The sequence below is a fragment of the Lipotes vexillifer genome, unplaced genomic scaffold, assembly GCF_000442215.2.
Source record: "Lipotes vexillifer unplaced genomic scaffold, Lipotes_vexillifer_v1.1 scaffold511, whole genome shotgun sequence".
NCBI classification, from domain to species: domain Eukaryota; kingdom Metazoa; phylum Chordata; class Mammalia; order Artiodactyla; family Lipotidae; genus Lipotes; species Lipotes vexillifer.
The window spans coordinates 792,990-810,646 of NW_006784934.1; the positions used below are offsets into that span (position 1 = coordinate 792,990).

At 49.8% G+C, this 17,657-nt stretch overlaps 1 protein-coding gene across 1 annotated transcript in view; it reads left to right on the top strand.

Annotated features, from left to right (window-relative positions):
• Positions 1–17,657, top strand: part of PHGDH (phosphoglycerate dehydrogenase) — a 31,473-nt gene that overhangs the window by 4,537 nt on the left and 9,279 nt on the right. The window contains exons 2-6 of the mRNA XM_007457123.1: positions 1,778–1,929; positions 4,719–4,784; positions 7,594–7,648; positions 7,737–7,835; positions 16,984–17,117. Of these exons, the coding sequence (XP_007457185.1) occupies positions 1,778–1,929; positions 4,719–4,784; positions 7,594–7,648; positions 7,737–7,835; positions 16,984–17,117 (506 nt within the window). The remainder of the gene's footprint in view (positions 1–1,777; positions 1,930–4,718; positions 4,785–7,593; positions 7,649–7,736; positions 7,836–16,983; positions 17,118–17,657) is intronic.

The following is a 17,657-nucleotide window of genomic DNA, read 5'->3' on the forward strand; positions in this document are numbered from 1 at the left end:
GTGGGACCGGCGTCTGCTGAATGGGAGTCTGCAAAGGCAGATTCCCACTTGGGATGGGTGAGCTCTGCATGTACATCTGTGCTGGTCTGACTGGAGGCTCTTCAGACTTCTTGGCTTCAGAGAAAGCTGGGACACACCCTTGAGGGAAAAGTAGAGAGAGACTGCAGGATAAATCTCTGTAAGGGAGATCCTTCCACAGAGAGAGGTTGTGCTTGTTAAAGAAAAACGCCATCCTGTTTCTGGGCTTGTCCTCAGGGTCTGCAGGAATGGGGTGGACTCCTGGGGAGTCTGCATCCTCTCCTACAGCGGGTCTGTCCTGTGGGAAGCAGATTCCCAAGGTTTGCGGAAGGGCTGGCAGCTTTGGAGCGAGCATTCAAGGAGCATTCTATTCAGAACCACAGACACAAAAGGCTTGGAGTGCCCATGAAGGGTCCTCCATCCAGCTGTCTGCGGTCTGGCACAGCCCCCAGCCAGTGAGGATGCATGAAGCATTCACACCTCCAGAGAAGTAATTCTGCAGCCTCTCTTGAACAATCATCCCAGTGTTGAGAAGCCCTCCAGATCTAAATAGGCTGCAACGTAAGCTTCATTCCTCCTCTTCCATCCGTGGAGAGAAAAGAACTCTGTGCTCTCTCTGCATGTAACTTGTCCAAACTGGTTCCAAGGCTCTGGGCTTGCACACAGTAAACACAGTGTGGGTCCTCGCCCTAGGAGCCAGATGCCCATGGCCTTTCGCTGTCTCCAGAATCCGTGTGGTGGGGAGGGAAGAGAGAAGGTTCTCGTGGGATCCAGCTGGGTGCTCCACTGGGGAAATACAGCGTGGCTTACAGGTGTCAGCTCAGATGTGGGAGGGACCCCAGGGGCCATCTGTTCCAATGCTCTTATGTTACAGAAGGAGACCAGGGTTCGGGGTGACATGACTTGGTACAGTGACCCAACTTGTCATTGCCAGCCCTAGGCCTAGAACCTCAGCCTCCTGGTTCCCAGCTTGCTGCTTGTGCAGTGACCCTTGCTGCTTACTCACCAACCTGGGACAGCCAGCTTGGGACAGAGTGTGTGTTTGCTCACCGGCTCCATTTCCTGGGGATTGTCATTGGGTGTTTGGCAACAGTATCCTTATTCTGCAGAAGATACCACTGGATTCTGGATGAGCCTAAGGAAGATTGTCCTGGGGTCTGGCTTAGCCCAAGTATAATGGCTGTGATGAAGCCAGAAGGTCTGATTTTTCACATAGGTATAGTCTTAGCCTTGTATTGCCTGGTTTTCCAAGTAACTATGGACAAGTTTAATTATTTTCTGCCCTTCCCCTTACTTTGGTTTCTATTTTAGGAAATGCTTTTCTTTTAACAATTTGTCTTTTATTCACTTCATTTATTCATCTATTGAGTGCCTTCTGTGTACCAGGCATAGGGGCTTACAAAGTAGAATCCAATCCCACCTCTTCCCATCAGTAGCTCCGTGTCCAGTGGAGGAAGTGATGTCCATTGAGCGGGGCCAGATATCATGCCAGGCGTTGTACCTTCCTGTCTCATTTCTTCCTCACACACTTAAGGAGGCCGAAGCTCAGAGTCATAGCTTGTCAGGGCTGGAGCTTGGATGTGAACCCAAGCTTGAGTGATAGCGGGGGCTTTCAGATGTGTGTGCATAAACATGCCTTCCTTTCCCTGAATGTATCCAAAGTCAGCCAGCCTGCAGGAACTCCCACCTTGGACAGAAGGGCTTTACGAGGTCTCAAAGACCAACTCTGTGGATCCAGGTATTTCTTCTTCTGCCTCAGGACTGCGAAGGCCTTATTGTCCGCTCGGCCACCAAGGTGACCTCTGATGTCATCAACGCGACCAAGAAGCTGCAGGTGGTGGGCCGGGCTGGCACGGGCGTGGACAATGTGGATCTGGAGGCTGCAACAAGGAAGGGCATCCTGGTCATGAAGTAAGTCGTGGAAGTGGTGGGGTGGTGGGGTGTGTGGCGACTGACCGTGAGGGGGAGGAAACACCTGTAGAGAGAGCTGGGTCTGAGTTAGAAGGGCTTCCAGGAGGCCGCCCGCTCCAGGCCAAGTCCAGACAGGGGCTCAGCGCTCACAGCTTAGCGGTTCCCGGGTTCTTGACACAGAGGCTCTCTTTGTAATCTCAAAATGCTTCACAAACCTGCCCGCTAGATGCTTGCACGCCTGCAGCCCGGTTGGGGAATCAGAAGAATGTTGGTGGACTTGTCTCAGTCCCTGCTTCCGCCCTGCCCTTCCCCCTCGGCTGTTTCATCTGGAGCCAGGTTCTGCTGGCTCTGCTTGACTATGGTCTCCCTTGTGCAGCTGCATAACCTTTGCTAGTAGACGGACTCTCCCATTCTCTCTTCCTCACTTCCCTGCACCCTTCGGGGGCCGGGAACCCAGTTTCTCTTTACCCAGGGCCAAGAGGGAAGGGGTCCCCTTTAGAGCTGTTTTTGCGGAAACCCAGGGCAAAGGTCATGGCAGCATGCCAGCGCTAGGCAACATTTCTGGCTCTGGTCTGGCATGTAAGTGGTGTGGCAAGGTTAACCCCTTCCACTTCTCTGTCCTCGAGCCTTTCCTCTTCCCTCGGGAGCCTCAGTGTTCTCAAGACTTTCCCATCCCTTCCCTCCACTTCCCTCCATAGGGTAGGGGTTAACCAACCCAATCGTCTGCCTGAGGTCAATATCCAACAGAAGAAATGTTAACCAATAACCCATCCTCCAATCTTGCCCTGGACCCAGAGGCACCAGCCCCCTGGTCCTCGCACCTCTTCCTGTATCCCATATAGCCTGATCATTCGCTGGGCGAGACAGGAAGCCAGGTGTTCTTATGGAAAGACAGACTCTGAGAATCCTTTTTTTATTTTTTATTTTTATTTATTTCCTTTTGAAAAGTTCTGGATTTTCAAGGGAAAGAAACTGTTTTTTGGTCTACTTTATTTTTTTATTATTGTTATTTTTTATACAGCAGGTTCTTATTAGTCATCAATTTTATACACATCAGTGTGTACATGTCTGAGAATCCTTTTATCTTGATTTTTTAACTTTTTAAAAATAGGATCTCTTGACTTTTCACCTTATAACCTTCATTTCCAGAGAAGAAAAGAGGGAAAGGAGGGTGAACACGTGTGTTAATAAATTATTCCAAGAGCAACAAGAAAAAGCCTTTGAGAAAAGAAAAAATAGTTTCATGGGTATTATCTCTATTTTCCTTTCTGTAAGATGGGTAGAGTCAACATTACCCTATGATTTAACTTGTGAGGATTATTTCTCAGTGCAAACCTTGTTGAGAAATAGGAGGAAAAGTCAAACAGGAGGAGATAAAAATATTAGCTTTGTTACTAAAAAAAAGCCAGGTTGGGCAAATTGATAAAGGTCTGTGGGCAAGGGGCTGACCTCTGTATCTGTCACGGGTACAGCCTCGATAAGACTGATGGCATGAAACTAACACAACAGTGTAAAATCAACTATACTCCAATAAAAAATTTTAAAAACAAGATTGATGGCATGGAACAGCAGGGATTTGCGCTTTCTGTAGGCAGGTAGATCCTAAAGTAAGTGGAGAGAGAGAAGGGCTGAGCCACACGTATCTCTCCCAATCTATTGAGATACTTCTCTGCCCCGGGAGAAGTGAGTTTGGGTAGAGAGATGAGTGTGTTTCTCGAATGGAGGTCCCTCCGCAGGAAAACATAAAGCCAGGGCAAAGGGGTTTTCTTCCAGACCTGGGGTTAGGGCAGGAGTACATCACAGAACCCAGGGCAGTGGCGTGGTGTTAGGGGTTTTCACTAAGAACAGGTAAGTTCAAAATGTTGGCGAGAATGTGGAGAAAAGGGAACCCTCGTACACTGTTGGTGGGAATGTAAATTGGTGCAGCCACTGTGGAGAACAGTTGGAGGTTCCTCAAAAAACTAAAGAAAGAACTACCACATGACCCAGCAATTTCACTCCTGGGTATATATCCAAAAAAAACAAAAATGCTAATTCTAAAAGATAGGTGCACGCCAACGTTCATAGCAGCATTATGTACAATTGCCAAGATGTGGAAGCAACCTGAGTATCCATCGACAGATCAATGGATAAAGAAGATGTTTTATATATATATATTTATATATATATATATATAATAGAATACTACTCAGGTATGAAAAGAATGAAATTTTGCCATTTGTAGCCACATGGATGGTTTTGGAAAGCATTATGCTAAGTGAAATAAGTCAGACATAGAAAGACAAATACTGTATGTTATCACTTACATATGGAATCTAAAAAATACAGCAAACTAGTGAACATAACAAAGAAAAGAAACAGATTCACAGATATAGAGAACCATCTAGTGGCTACCAGTGGGGAGAGGGAAGCGGGTAGGGGCAACGTAGGGGTAGGGGGTTAAGAGGTACAAACTATTAGGTATAAAATAAGCTGTAAGGATATACTGTACAATGCAGGGAATATGGCCAATATTTTATGATAACTATAAATGGAGTGTAACCTTTAAAAATTGTGAATCACTATATTGTACACCTGTAAACTTATATAATATTATACATCAACTATACTTCAATTTTTAAAAAAGTAAAAAAAAAAAAACCCCATAAAACTAAACAAAACAAACAAAAAGAATGGGAAAGCTTATGGAGCGGGAGAGGGAGCACAGCGTGCACTAGTGTTTCCACTGGGACAGGAGTGGGAATCCTGGGTCTGGCTGACCGATGTCCCCCATCTTTTTCCATCTTTAGCACCCCCAGTGGGAACAGCCTCAGCGCTGCGGAGCTCACCTGTGGGATGATCATGTGCCTGGCCAGGTAAGTCCCTGACTTCTGAGCAGAGTCACTCTCTGTGGTCTGTCAATTATTATGACTCCCTAAGCAAACTGACCCCGAGAAACTTAGAAACACTTCAGCTTGGTGACATGCAGGCTGCTAAATACCTTCAAGGCCGTCAGTCCTCAACTGAACATTCGTTACACTGGTTCTGGCACACCAAGGTCAGGTGGCTTCTCAGGTTGTTTGCAAACACACAGGATGTGCACGAATCTTACTGTGTTGGGTGGTAAAAATGACTGTTTTGAACAGGCAGTGGGTCAGTGGGAAGGGCAAGGAGCCAGTGGGAGGGCAGGAAGATGCTCTGGGTCCCTTTGCAGATCTGCGGATCCTTAAACCACGGAACCCAGGCAGCCAGGACCCCTCACGTCACTACTCAGGCCTGAAACCTTCTGGGGCTGAGAAATGATTCCTTTCCCTTCTCAAGACCTGTTCCCCTCCCTGCTGGCAGAGGATCTGGGGGAGTTCACCTTTGTTCTAACTCTTCCACAAGATTTCTACTTGAGATCTGAGGTATTCACTGGTATTCACTGGTCAGTGAAGAGGAGAGGAGGTTGGAGAAAGGGAAGAACAGGGAGAATTGCACAGCAGAAGGGACCCAGCCCGGAAGGGGTCCCTAAGCTGGCTGTCTGGATCTCCTGGAACATCTGCAGAAGTGTTGAGGCCTGATGCCCTGGTGTCACTTGTGCTATTAAATTCAGTGGTGGTTTCTTTTTGGTTTCTTGGGGGGGTGAGGGAGCGAAACCAGTGCAGCTTTCTAATTCTCTCACTTTTTTTCTGGAGGTGGTGTTTCCCTTGCGAGTCAGGAATAATCTTCCTCCTATTCCAAGACCAACTTTACTTAAAGGAGTAGGCAAAGTGGTATGACTTAGGGGAAGTGCCCTGTCGCCAGCCACTCATCATGACCTCACTCATCATCAAAACCAAGAAAGAAGCACCCTATGAGAAGGAATCACCAGTCTCTCATAACCCCTGTGTGCTGGTTTAATCAGACCGCTTTCCCAGCAGGGCAGCGGTAGAGGGGGTGCGAAGAGTGCACGGTAAAGTTGAGAGCATTGGGCAATGTGGGTGGAGAGCAGGGCTGAATGGGCCTCACGGTGGGGGACTTTGAACGGATTTTGCCTGTTCCTGAGGTGCTGCAGAAGAAAAAGGACACGGGAAGAAAGAGAGGAGACTACAACAAATGTAGATTTCACCATTGTGCCTGCTTTATTTTCTAAGTCAGGCCGGCCTCCGTATAATTCTTGGGAGGTCCCCTGCCCACGTCATGGTCCTCCCCAGACTGGCCTGGTGAGGATCCCGAAATGTTGAAACCTGGGGAGGCACCACGGCCAGCTGGGTGGAGCGCCCAGAGGGAGGGTGTGAGGGTTTCGTGTGCTCCGTGGTGCTGCACGCACATCTCTGAGATGGCACCTTGCAGTCAGGTGGGCAGAGGTCGGGAGGCCAGAGCTGGGGGCTCTGTCTCACTCGGTCAGAGGCATCTGATCTGGCTGGCTTTGCTGAGGGGGGTGCACTTCCTCAAGGCAAGTCATTGTCCTAAATGACATTCCTGAAATGAGGCCCCATGGGCCAGAACAGTGAGATGGAGCTGCTTCCATGAACTCGTTATGTAAGCTTTGCTGAGTTTACCCATGAGTTCGTGGGACTCTGATCGTTGAACAGATTCCCATCAACCTCACCCTCAGTTGGAAGTCTGTGTCCTGGTAACGTGTAGACAGGAAAGAATGCTTTTTATAAGAAGTCAGTGAAGTGGAAATACAGGAAGAGTTATCTTGGAATCTCTTCTCTCTCACACACGCAGACATGCACACACCTCTGAATTTTGTGGCCGGCAGGAACGCCTGCATTTAAATCCTTAGGAGGCTAACTGGTGGGGATGTCTTCCTTGGCTTTGAATTGATTGCGCTACATCTAGTTGAGTGATGCTGGGCAAGGTATTTAACCCCCAGTGGCCACACTCCACCCCCATGCAGTTGTGAGCATTAAATGAGCTGATGCTTAAACATTGTTTCTTGTCTCTTCCTTTCTAGCTTCTGGAGAAGCCTGGAGGGCCATGTCCCACATGACACATCTTGCCCTCTGACCTCTCACATTGCCCTAACTTCCTTTATCCTCTCCAGAAAACACATAGAGACTCCGACCTCCATGTTGACCAATAGGAGGAGATAAGCTGTGGAGAGACTGTGCGTGTGTGTGTGTGTGTGTGTGTGCGTGTGTGTGTGTGTGTGTGTGTGTGGTGGGACAGGAGGTTGTGTGGTTGTTGGAAGTGTCTGGACTACACCACCCGCCCACCCCAGTCTAGCCTAACTCTCAGGGGAGAATCGGTATTCAGCTGTCCCTTGATACAGTGGGAGATGTTGTAGGTTATGGCTCTGGATGGAATAGGAAAATGGAAATTCTTGAATTTCTGGAACACTTGATGTTATCAAAATCCACCAATACTCCATTTCATTATCCCTACAAACCCTGGAGGATTCGCTATTGCTTTTTACATGCCCAGAGTCACTCAGGCTGATACTCCAGCTGCTGAGATGGACTCAGAACCTCCTCCCAGACACCTAGCTGGAGACAAATCCCAGGGCTCCAAGTCAGGGCTTGCCAAGGGTTTCCCGCTGCTACCCTCCCTTGACCATCCCTGGTGTTTCTGAACCTAAACCCCCCAGACCCAGCTTGAGCTTGGTTCCCTGGGGGGATGCCAGGCAGAAATAGTGGCTGTGCAGCCCTCACATTGCGCCTGCTTCCTGGGCTGGCAGGGTCTGGGTGGGCCCGCTGACTTTGTCTGTCCTTGCAGACAGATTCCCCAGGCGACGGCTTCCATGAAGGATGGCAAGTGGGAACGCAAGAAGGTGAGCAGCCGGCTTTGCCTCGCCGCACCTGGCTGGGTGGCCAAGGCCCACTCTGGGTGCTGACTTCCACTTCTTCACCTGTTTGCAGTTCATGGGAACAGAGCTGAACGGAAAGATCCTAGGAATTCTTGGCCTGGGCAGAATTGGGAGAGAGGTGGCCACCCGGATGCAATCCTTTGGGATGAAGGTAAGAGGTCACCAGACCACTTTGATGTGGGGCTTCCCATAGCAATTTTGGAGGAGGCAGCTTTGCTTGAGAGAAGCTAAAGGCTTTGCCCAGGAGGGCCTGACCCCCACTTTAGAGCTCCTGAGTGAATGCGTGGCAAAGCCAGGGAGGGAGGGAACATTGGCCTGCTGATCTAGACCCTTGAATTCAACATCTGGGAATGCTTGGTGGAGGTCCTTCAGCTCTGGGGTGAGTAATTGCCTTGAGTCCCCATGGAGCTGAGAGGGGTCTTGTATCCTGCCCTTCCTTTCCTCCCTTTCTGCGAGGGCCTCCTTGTTTTGCTGCTTCTGTCTTCTGTGATAATTCAGAAAACAGGAGCAAATTTATAACCTTAAAACAGAGCAATTGTCCATCCGTCTTCTAGCTCCCCTCCATAGTCCAGAAGAGATTGAAAGGTGCTTGCCTATATGCTGTGAAATGATCGTGGAGCCCACGGTGGCCAGGAGACCTCACACATCTCTCAGAAATCATCCCTGACCCCCGCCGTCCACCAGGGCTCTCTCATCCTATGCTGGGAGCTCAGTAGTTCTTCTGGTTGAAGGAGGGTTGTCATCAGTAGCAGTGCCACCCCCAGCCCCTGGGGCCAATCCAGGAGACTTTGCCGAGGCGGGAGGCCATTCAGCCAAGAGAGGAAGCCCACAGGACTGCCCAGGTGGGCCAGAGAGGTGTAGCAGCTGGGTCGGCTGGTGGCCGTCTCCATGTTTCCCGTGACTGTTGAGGGAGGGATTGTGGATTCAAACTGCAGCCAGGAAAGCTTTAGTTAAACATTAAGGAAAATGGTTTTGAAAATCAGATCATTTCAGTTCTAGAAAAATTTACATAGAGATGCTATGGAATTGCCCCTTTTCCCCTCGCTCTTTCCTTTCTGTATGTCCCTCCCACCTTCATTGCGTTAGAAGAGACTTTATAGATTAACCCTTCATTTAGTGTCGACCTCTGGAGTTTGTAAGTTTTTGCTAAGGGCTCGCAGTAAATGGACAATGGACAAAAGCCAGGTGGGCAACCCATTGTACCACAATCCACATCTTCTCTCCCCTGCCTCTATTTCCCACCCTATTAATTGAAGTCAGCCAGACATCCTTTCTAAGCCTCCGCACTGGGAAGGGCAGGGACATATTTCTGGCTCCCTGTGAGAGGTGGGTGTGCCCAGCAGGATCCATTGATCGTGGAAACAAACCAAAGCCCCGTCCTTTGTGCAGGGGTGGTGAGGTGCCATAAGCCACAGGGAGCACTTTCTCCTTTTTCCTCATTGGTGAGGGATCAAGGTAAAGGTTCAGCTCATGAAAAATTCTGATCATCTAAAAGCAGGGGTCAGGGTGAAGTAAAACTCGGGGCACAGGTAACCAAACAGGTGAGCGTTTCATCGATGACACAGTGACTTTGGGATGGTTGCCAGGCCCAGCAGCCGTTCTGTCACGTGCACTCCCCTTCCGCACGGTGCCACAGCACACCAGGCTCTTCTAGCTCAGGAACACTCATTGTCAAGGACTTGAGACTTTGGCAGTGACTTAAGTCAGACAAGAAGTCCCACCTCGTGTCTTGAATAATTGAAGTGATGGATAAGATAAGCTTGTCTATTCCTTTGGCACCACTCAGCTACTTAACCGCTGCCAGGGCTGCTTCCTAGAGGCACAGAGGGATGTAGGACCTTGAGCATCGAGCAGCGGAAGTGACTGACAGGGCCCAGCTCAGAGATGCCTAGAGCCTGCTTATGAGTGTTAAGCTGTGTCTCTGGCATAACACTCACCACATGCCCACATGTTTTATTCCCAGCATGGTTTTGAGGATGTGGGTGCCTCTTTTTGTGTTGCAGCATGTAGCTGCTTCGCTGGGGGTTTCTTCTGTCCAGATGTCTCTGGAGGGTTACTCTAGACCGTCTTGCTTCTGGGACATGCTCTTTGAAAACCCGGAACACACCTTGGGATATCCCCCCAACCCCAGCCCCTCAAGAGCAGCCTGGCTCTGGTCCTTTCCCACTGGCCCAAGTGGTGTCTCTTCGTGCTCAGCTGCTTACTTTGACCCAGCTCCTTAACGTGTTTCCAGGTCCCAGCACATTCTTAATCTCGTCTCAGGGCAGCAGATCACTGACCTGCATCATGTGAACCTCGGTTCATGTTCAAGCAGTTGTGGAGAGCAAGATTTCCTAAAGGGCAAGGAAGGAAGATTCTTGAACAAATTGTAAAAGAGATGACTTATCAGCATCCAAACAGGACGCTGTCTTTTTTTTTTTTTTTTTTTTTTTTTCGGGCCCTCCCATATTGTTTTCCACAGTGACTGTGCCATTTTACATTCCTACCAACAGTGCACAAGGGTTCCAGTTTCTCCATATCCTCACCAACAATTGTTATTTTCGGGTCTTTCTTTCCAGTAGTAGCCATCCTAATGGGTGTGAGGTGATTGTGGTTTTGATTTGTATTTCTCTAATGAGTGATGCTGAACATCTTTTCATGTGCTTATTGGCCATTCACTCCCAACCACTGCGCCACCAGGGAAGCCCAGGGCGCTGTCTGATTAACGTTTACGAAACACAAGTTGTTTCAAACTAGTCTTGGTCTCTCTTTGGAAATCAGTATTAAACTGGTAATATCATGGGGCTCCCTAGATGTCATATATCTTGACTATTTAAAATTATATTGTATTCATATAATAAGTCAGTGCATTCTCATAAAAACTGAAATATAGATAAAGGTCTCCTAAATGACCATACCAGTCAGAGTTTCCTCACAGGTAATGTCAGTTTGATCTGTGTCATCTCAGATTTTTTCTATGCATTTATATGGAATGCATAGAGTTCTATGCCTATAGAGGAATTCTATTTCTAGAGAGAATGGAATATTGTGCATGTTGTTAAGATAAAAACGTATGTCTTGGAATAAATAGATTTACCATATTTTAAAACCGTTGCATGGAATTCCTTTGTAGGGATAACTTGATTTTATTTGGCTATTCCCTCAGTGATGGACATTTAGATTGTTTGCAGATGTGGACTTCAGCAAGTGTTGGTGAGGTCTTTCATGATACCCTTGGGGTTAAGATGAAGACCGTGAGCGTGGTGCTAAGGGTTTAGTAACTGGTTGAAAGATGCATCCGACTCAGTCTGTAGGGAGATTGTACAGGATGGTGCAGGGCTCTGCCTTGTCCACCATTCTCATCAACAGCCTGGATGATGTGTCATTTGTGGATGACAGGAAGCAAGGAGAAAAGTAGTTAATACCTAAAAGTGCAGAATCAGGTCCTAAAAGACATTCGAAATAGTTGGGCACTCTAATAGAAACTTTGTTTGCGATACATCAGTGCCCTACATATGAGCCTCCAGAGCAACTAGACTTGGGTGTAGAGGTGAGTATAAAAGGCTTTTTCTAGGGGAGGAGGCCTTTGTTTGACAACAGTGCAGTGTGGTTAACAGTGAGTGATACGATTGATAGAAAAGTTTATGTGACTTTCGGCAGCATTAAAAGAAGTATGACATTCAGAGCAAGGGAGGTGACATTCTTCATGCTGTGTACTGATCAGCCCCTGTGTGAGTATTTGAGCAGTCAAAGACGCCAAGTTGTGGGAGACTGTGAAAGCTTTGGAGACAGAGGGTGATGGTGAGGGAGCTCATGTCTGTGTTTCCTAAGAAAGGGCTGAAGGCACTGGGGTCACTGAACCCATCAAGACTTGGGAGTCATAGTGGAGGCCTTCAAATAGCTAAACAGAAGTCCTATAGAGGAGTCACGCTCTCTAAGAAGTAGATCCAGGGAGGACCACTAGGTGTAAGCTGGAGGGGCAGAGCTACAGAGCTGGGCCCCAATGGAATGAATGGTCTCAGGAGAGAATGAGTCCCGCATCTCTGCAGATATACCTGCAAGACCAGATAACCACTTGGCCAGCATGTGAAGAGGGGGTGTGAACATTAGACGCAGATGCCCTGTGAGCCCTGCTGTCTGTGAACATCCATCATCCCAATGGGCTACCACTTTCTTTAAACTGTGAAATGGTCCTGGCAGTGAGTTTACTGTGTGGTCCTAGGCAACGGTGTCAAATTATTAAGGACTGGGTTTGTTACAGTAACTTGGGAGAACAACCTAGTTAAAGACATAGAGTGGGCCAGTAGTCGTAGGGGACACTTTGAGCAGTTCTGGCTGGGCTGGCTTGGGCGAAACAGCAAAGCTTGTAGAGGTTATCTTTATCATCCTTTTCGCTCCTGGCACCTGGGGTCTTATCGTGTTCCTGATCTGTCACCAGGCTGTTAATCACTAATTAGGCTGCTAATGGACAACTATTATCTGACCCTCTCTAAGGTATCAGGATTTAAACTATCCGAAACTACTCTTCGGAGAGTTTCATTTTGTTACAAGGAAAATGTTTTGGTGAAAAGTGTGTGCAAAATAAAAAGTGTAACAGATGAAATCATGGTTTTCCCCGTTTTTCCAACATGCCCAGGGAAAATGTCCTCCCTAAGCGAACCGGACTGTGAAAGCGGGGAATCGTTCATGGCTTTCTCTTGTGTGACTGAACGGGCATCAGAACAGATGGACAGTTTTCATTTTCACCAATACTAAAAAGTGTAGCTGATGCAGGACCTCTGTCTACCATTCTTGCTCCAAGTGACAACAGTACCTGCTCTTCTAGGGTCATGGAACTCCTCCAGACTGGGGAAGTCTCAGATCCTACACTATGATCCCCAGTATTACTGAGCCTACTTGGCCTCATTTTGAGTTTATACTTCAACATAATACTTTCAGATATATGGTGGTTGGGTGAAAACTATTTCCCTGGTAAAACTGTTACTTTTATAAATGTGTAGAATAAAAGCTATTAAATAGTTAAAAAAAAAAAGGGGGGGCTCTCCTTCATATCACAGGAGCTGTAAGGAGAGACCTTCTTGGGCTCAGATACTGGGGGGTGGACCATCCCTTTCCCTTCCTTTCTTTGTGACTGTCTGGTCACTTAAGGAAGGGGGAGCTTAGCCAGGTGGGGATCGGTGGGGGAAGAGCCCACTTATGCCAGCACAGGCCTAGAAGGAGCCTTGGTTTCCACCTTAGAGCAGCTGCTGTCTTTGCTTTGAGCCACAGGTGCAGATGTGGGTTTCAGGATAATTCTGGCAGCCTGCAGCCTGCTGGTGTTCTGAATCATTTGGGTCTTATGCTCTGTAATGTTCTTTCTGCTTGAAACATTTTCTCAATAGTGTTGCTGGATAACAGGTTATAACTCTGGAGGCTCAACTCATTCAAGCTGGCCTGTCCCCTAGAATGGGTCAACAGGCCCCAGCCAGCCAGGGGCTGAGGCTTGCACTTTCTTTTCAGGGTTTTCTGTGAGGAGCAGACCAGCATCTCTTAACAGTTTCTTTGTGGCCAGTGTTGCGATGAGTCTGACGTTAGCCCAGAGGGATTGACGTTGAACCCGAGGCAGCAGTTGTCACCGATTCTCTCAGGTCCTGCTAATATTCACTGAGATCTGCTGTGTTAGATACTGTGCTTCCAATGACCCTCTGGGGTCAATATTATTAACCCAGTTTGACAGATAAGGAAACTGAGGCCCCGGGAGGTTATGTGATACGCTCAAGATAATAGGACGAGTGAGGGGTGGAGTCCAGCTCAGACTCTGGGCCTCCTGAGTTCCAATCTGGTGCTTTTTGCCCCACTCCACCACCGCCCGTCTTTATTCCTGATCGCTGCTCGTTAATCAGTCCCTGCCCCGTGTCCCTGCGCTCAGCCATTCGCAGGACAGGCAGCTGCCATCTCAGTCTGGTACCTGGAATTCCTACTTCCCTAGAGCAGTGATGTTCAAATATTTTCAGATATAGAATAAGGACCTGGGGTATGGACCCGGAAAGAGAGCAGGTGGTGGGGCTCTGGGCCTTCACCTCTGCACCTTTGAATCGATCTGGTTTTATACTGAGTTTCTGTGTAAGGTTTCATCGTGTTGGGGGAGCGCACCAACGCTAAGCCCGAAGATTGGCTCTGGGGTAGAGAGGGGGCATGACCGTTAGGCTCCCCTGTTGGAGCCCCTTTACCTTGAAGGCCTTCTTGCTCTCCTCTGTCCACGGTCAGCCAGGGGACCAGAAGCAGCATGCTCAGCCTCCCAGGGCTGCTTTCTAGGACGGCAGCTAGGACATCACCCTGGAGCTCCGCTTGAAAATCTAGGGTTCCTCTGCCGCCCCAACATCAGGAGTCCTGGGACGGGGTGAGGTGGGGCATCCCTTTTTGCAGCTCCCCAAGGCTCCTCTCTAGGAATAATAGATGTGTGTAACCGCGAGTGCCCTAACTTCTGCACATGAGGACATCTGACCTAGCCAGGATACATTAGGACCCGACTCAGGATTGGTCTCTCGGGCCTGCTATCACCCTTTTTATCTCTGGCAACGTGGTCCCCTGATATAAGAACCCCAGCCCTTAGTTGAGCTCAGCTCCTGTCCACCCTGGGTATTTTGAGTGAAAAATGAGAACAGGGTAGAATTCTTCCCCTGCAGTTGTCTGCAGATGAACGAGGTACTGTTTCTCTGTGAAAGAAAGCTGAGTCGGGGCCTGCTGACCGCTGTGGCAGCTGCTTATCCCTCCTCTGCCCCCCACCCCACGCCGTCCACTTCCCTTTAGCCCCAGGCAGCTGCAGCGGGGGGCGCTGGGTCAGGCTTGGCCCGCAGGACCCTTCCTCCCGGCAGCCCCGTGCTGCTTCTTGGCTCCTAGGAGCCCAGAGCCAACAGAGTTGTGTGAACCCCCTCCATCGGGCTTGGCTGTGTGACCTTCGTTGGTGTCCCTACCCTCCTCCCACTCCACATGAGGAAAAGTACATCTGGCTTAGAAATGAACGGGGCCGTTGTTCCAACCAGCCTCACAGCCCACGGACAAAGAAGACTTGTGAGGACAAGGGCAGGATCCTCTCCCCTTCCCTGGGCATTTCATTCTCCCCAAGAGAAACGAGGAGGTTACATCTGGGGGAATGGCCATGTGGGGCTGAGGCGGTCCCGAGCTCACGATCCGGTAGGGCGTCGGGGAGGCAGCCTCCTTCTCCCAAACCTCTGCTGGAGGTCGGAGTGGGACCCACCCGGCGTTTGTTGTGCCACAAGGCTGATGATGAAAAACGTGATCCAAAAGTGACACCTCGTTCATAACCATTTTCAGTTTCTTCTCTAGGAGTGCTGACTTGATGTAGCAATCTTCTGTGCCATTATTTTCTAAAATAACTTGTATATTTCCCTAATTTCAAAAGAAATTCATGATCAGTGGGGGAGAGTTAAACGAGCGTAGGAAAGCATAAAAGAGAAAAATTAATCCTACCACCTAGAGATGACCACTGTTGAAGTTCTTGCTGTTTGTTTTTGTTGAATCCTGGGCCAACTCTGAACATTTTCTCAGGGCTAAGGGAGCTTTCTTTTCATGGAATGTTGAATTGTTGGAAGTCAGAGCAGGGGGTGACTTTGAAATCATCCACCTGCTTCTTTACATAGAGTTGAGGACCCAGGTCTGGAGGCACTGACTCGTACCTTGACACACAGTCGACAGTGACTGAGGCAGGACTCAGGTCCAGCTCCTGGTTCACTGGTTCAGAGGCCGTATCCTGGGTCCTGCCAGCCTGCCCAGCTCAGTCGGCTGTCCGGCCTTCTTGAGGATATCCATGCCTTTGAGACATGGACCAAGCCCATGGAGAGAGCCCTAGGAAGGCTTCCTGGGAAGACCAGGCAGAAAGTGGGTAGGTCTTTGCTGTTGCAAGAGGTAGATGCTTCTCACCTGGTGGCACACGCATCCCTGCTGCTTGTGCTGCCTTGGCAACATTTAAAGCATTGTCCCTGCTGAGAGGCGTGTGGCTGACACCCAAGATTCCTTCTGATGTGGGAGAGATGTTTCCATCTCATTCTACTCCTGTTTTCTCAGGTGGGGCTGTGGGCTGCTCACTCCACGCCTGATTACAGGGTAGGCATTAGGAGTGCAGGCCCTGGAGTCAGAATACTTGTGTCCCAGCTCTACCACTTGCTACTCTTAGGACCTTGGCTAAATCATTTAACCTCCACCTTAGCTTCCTCATATGTAAAACAGGGAAATCATAGTACCTAAGGAGGTTTGAGACACATAGTGAATGCTAAAGATGTCTGCCATTATCCGCTATGAGTCTGTGTCCTTTCTTCCGCCCCCTGAGCTTTGTGTTCTCCAGCTTTCCCTCTTCCCATCAATACGTGATGACCTTTAGCTGATTTCATAGGGTTGATGAAGTTTACAGCCCCGAGTTTCTTGTCTGTCCCCATCTCCCAGGAGTCAAACTTCCCCCCTTCTCCGCAGCCTCAGGGCGGTCCCTCTGCTTTGGGGGTCCACCCCGTCCCCAGCCAGCCCAGACCAGGCTTCTTTCTGGGTCCTCCCCACCCACGGTGCCTTTATGTCTCACTTTCCCCCTCTTGCTGTCCTTCCCCGCCCCAGGCAAACCTTGCCTTGTTGAAAGGACTTGTCGTTAGTCATTTATACCTCTCTGCGCGATTAGTCACCGAGTTATGCCTTCCAAAACGAGAGGCACTTTAAGTCTTGTTAAAAGAAACTTCAGGAGAGGGGACCGTACTCTCCCCGCTGGTGTCAGCACTGGTGTTTCACCGTCTTCCCCGGTGGCGAGTCCCGTCTCCTTGTGTAACCCGCTCAGCACCACCACTGCCCTCCTCCCTCATCTCTTCCTCGCTCTGTTGAAGTGGGCCGTGCACCTGCCTGTCTCTGGCCTGTGGGGCCTCCGGCTGCAGCCAGCTTCTCCCCCGTTTCCCTCGTGCCCTCCGACCGCGTCACCGCTTCCTGCAGGATCGTCCCGCCTCACGTGGGCTCCCCACTTTCCAAGGGCGTCTGAGCTCCACTGGTCCAGCCGCGCACCAGCTGTTCCTGCACCCGTTCGTGGTTCAGAGCCTGGAGGTGGGCGAACCTGCCTTTGAACTCTGGCGCCGGCCCCTCCAGTGTGTAAAGCTCCACTTGCTGCAGCTCTAATGAAGGGAGAATAGTGCCAACCCGGTTGTATCGTCGTGAGAGGTAGACAGGTGTCGGTGAAGGCTTAACCGTGGCGCGGGGCATAGGGTCAGTGCTCCATAAATTGTTGCCGTGACTAATAATACCAGTGCTAATAATGCACAGCGGCACTTACTCTCCCTCTCTGGCTTCCCCAGACCGTAGGGTATGACCCCATCATTTCGCCGGAGGTCTCGGCCTCCTTCCGTGTGCAGCAGGTGCCCTTGGAGGAGATATGGCCTCTCTGTGACTTCATCACGGTGCACACACCTCTCCTGCCTTCCACCACAGGTAGGGAGGTGTGCCCCTACCTTGTGGGTTGGCCACAGAAGCCACAGACCAGGTAAGGGTGGGCCCTCAGTCTGGCCTCTCCGCCTTTGCTGGGGACCAGCTGTGGCGGTGGCCCATCCAGATCCTGTGAACGTGGAGCATGGTGATGTTTTGTTACACGGCCTTGCATCAGACCGGGGAGGGCTGAGTTAGCTGGAAATGCACAGGGTCTGCGTGGGCTGGGTCAACATGTAGGACCAGTGACCCCCTGAGTACTTCCTGGGACCACTGCCGGAAGCACTAATATCTTGGGGATATTTGGGATGTTTCTAAACTGAGTCTGGTCTAAATCCATGACAAGGACTCCTGCCCCAGAGCATCTGAGAAGGGAGCAGTGAGACCAGAAAGACCGCGGTCCCCCAGAAAGGAGGTGTGTGGGGAAGAGCTGGTGGGAGGGAGAGGGGGCCTTCGGAGCCCGTGCGGGTGCCAGTGCAGTGGGGAGAGTACGGGGATCCCCACACCAGTGCCACAGGAAAGCTCCTCCCTCCGTTCCAGGCCTGCT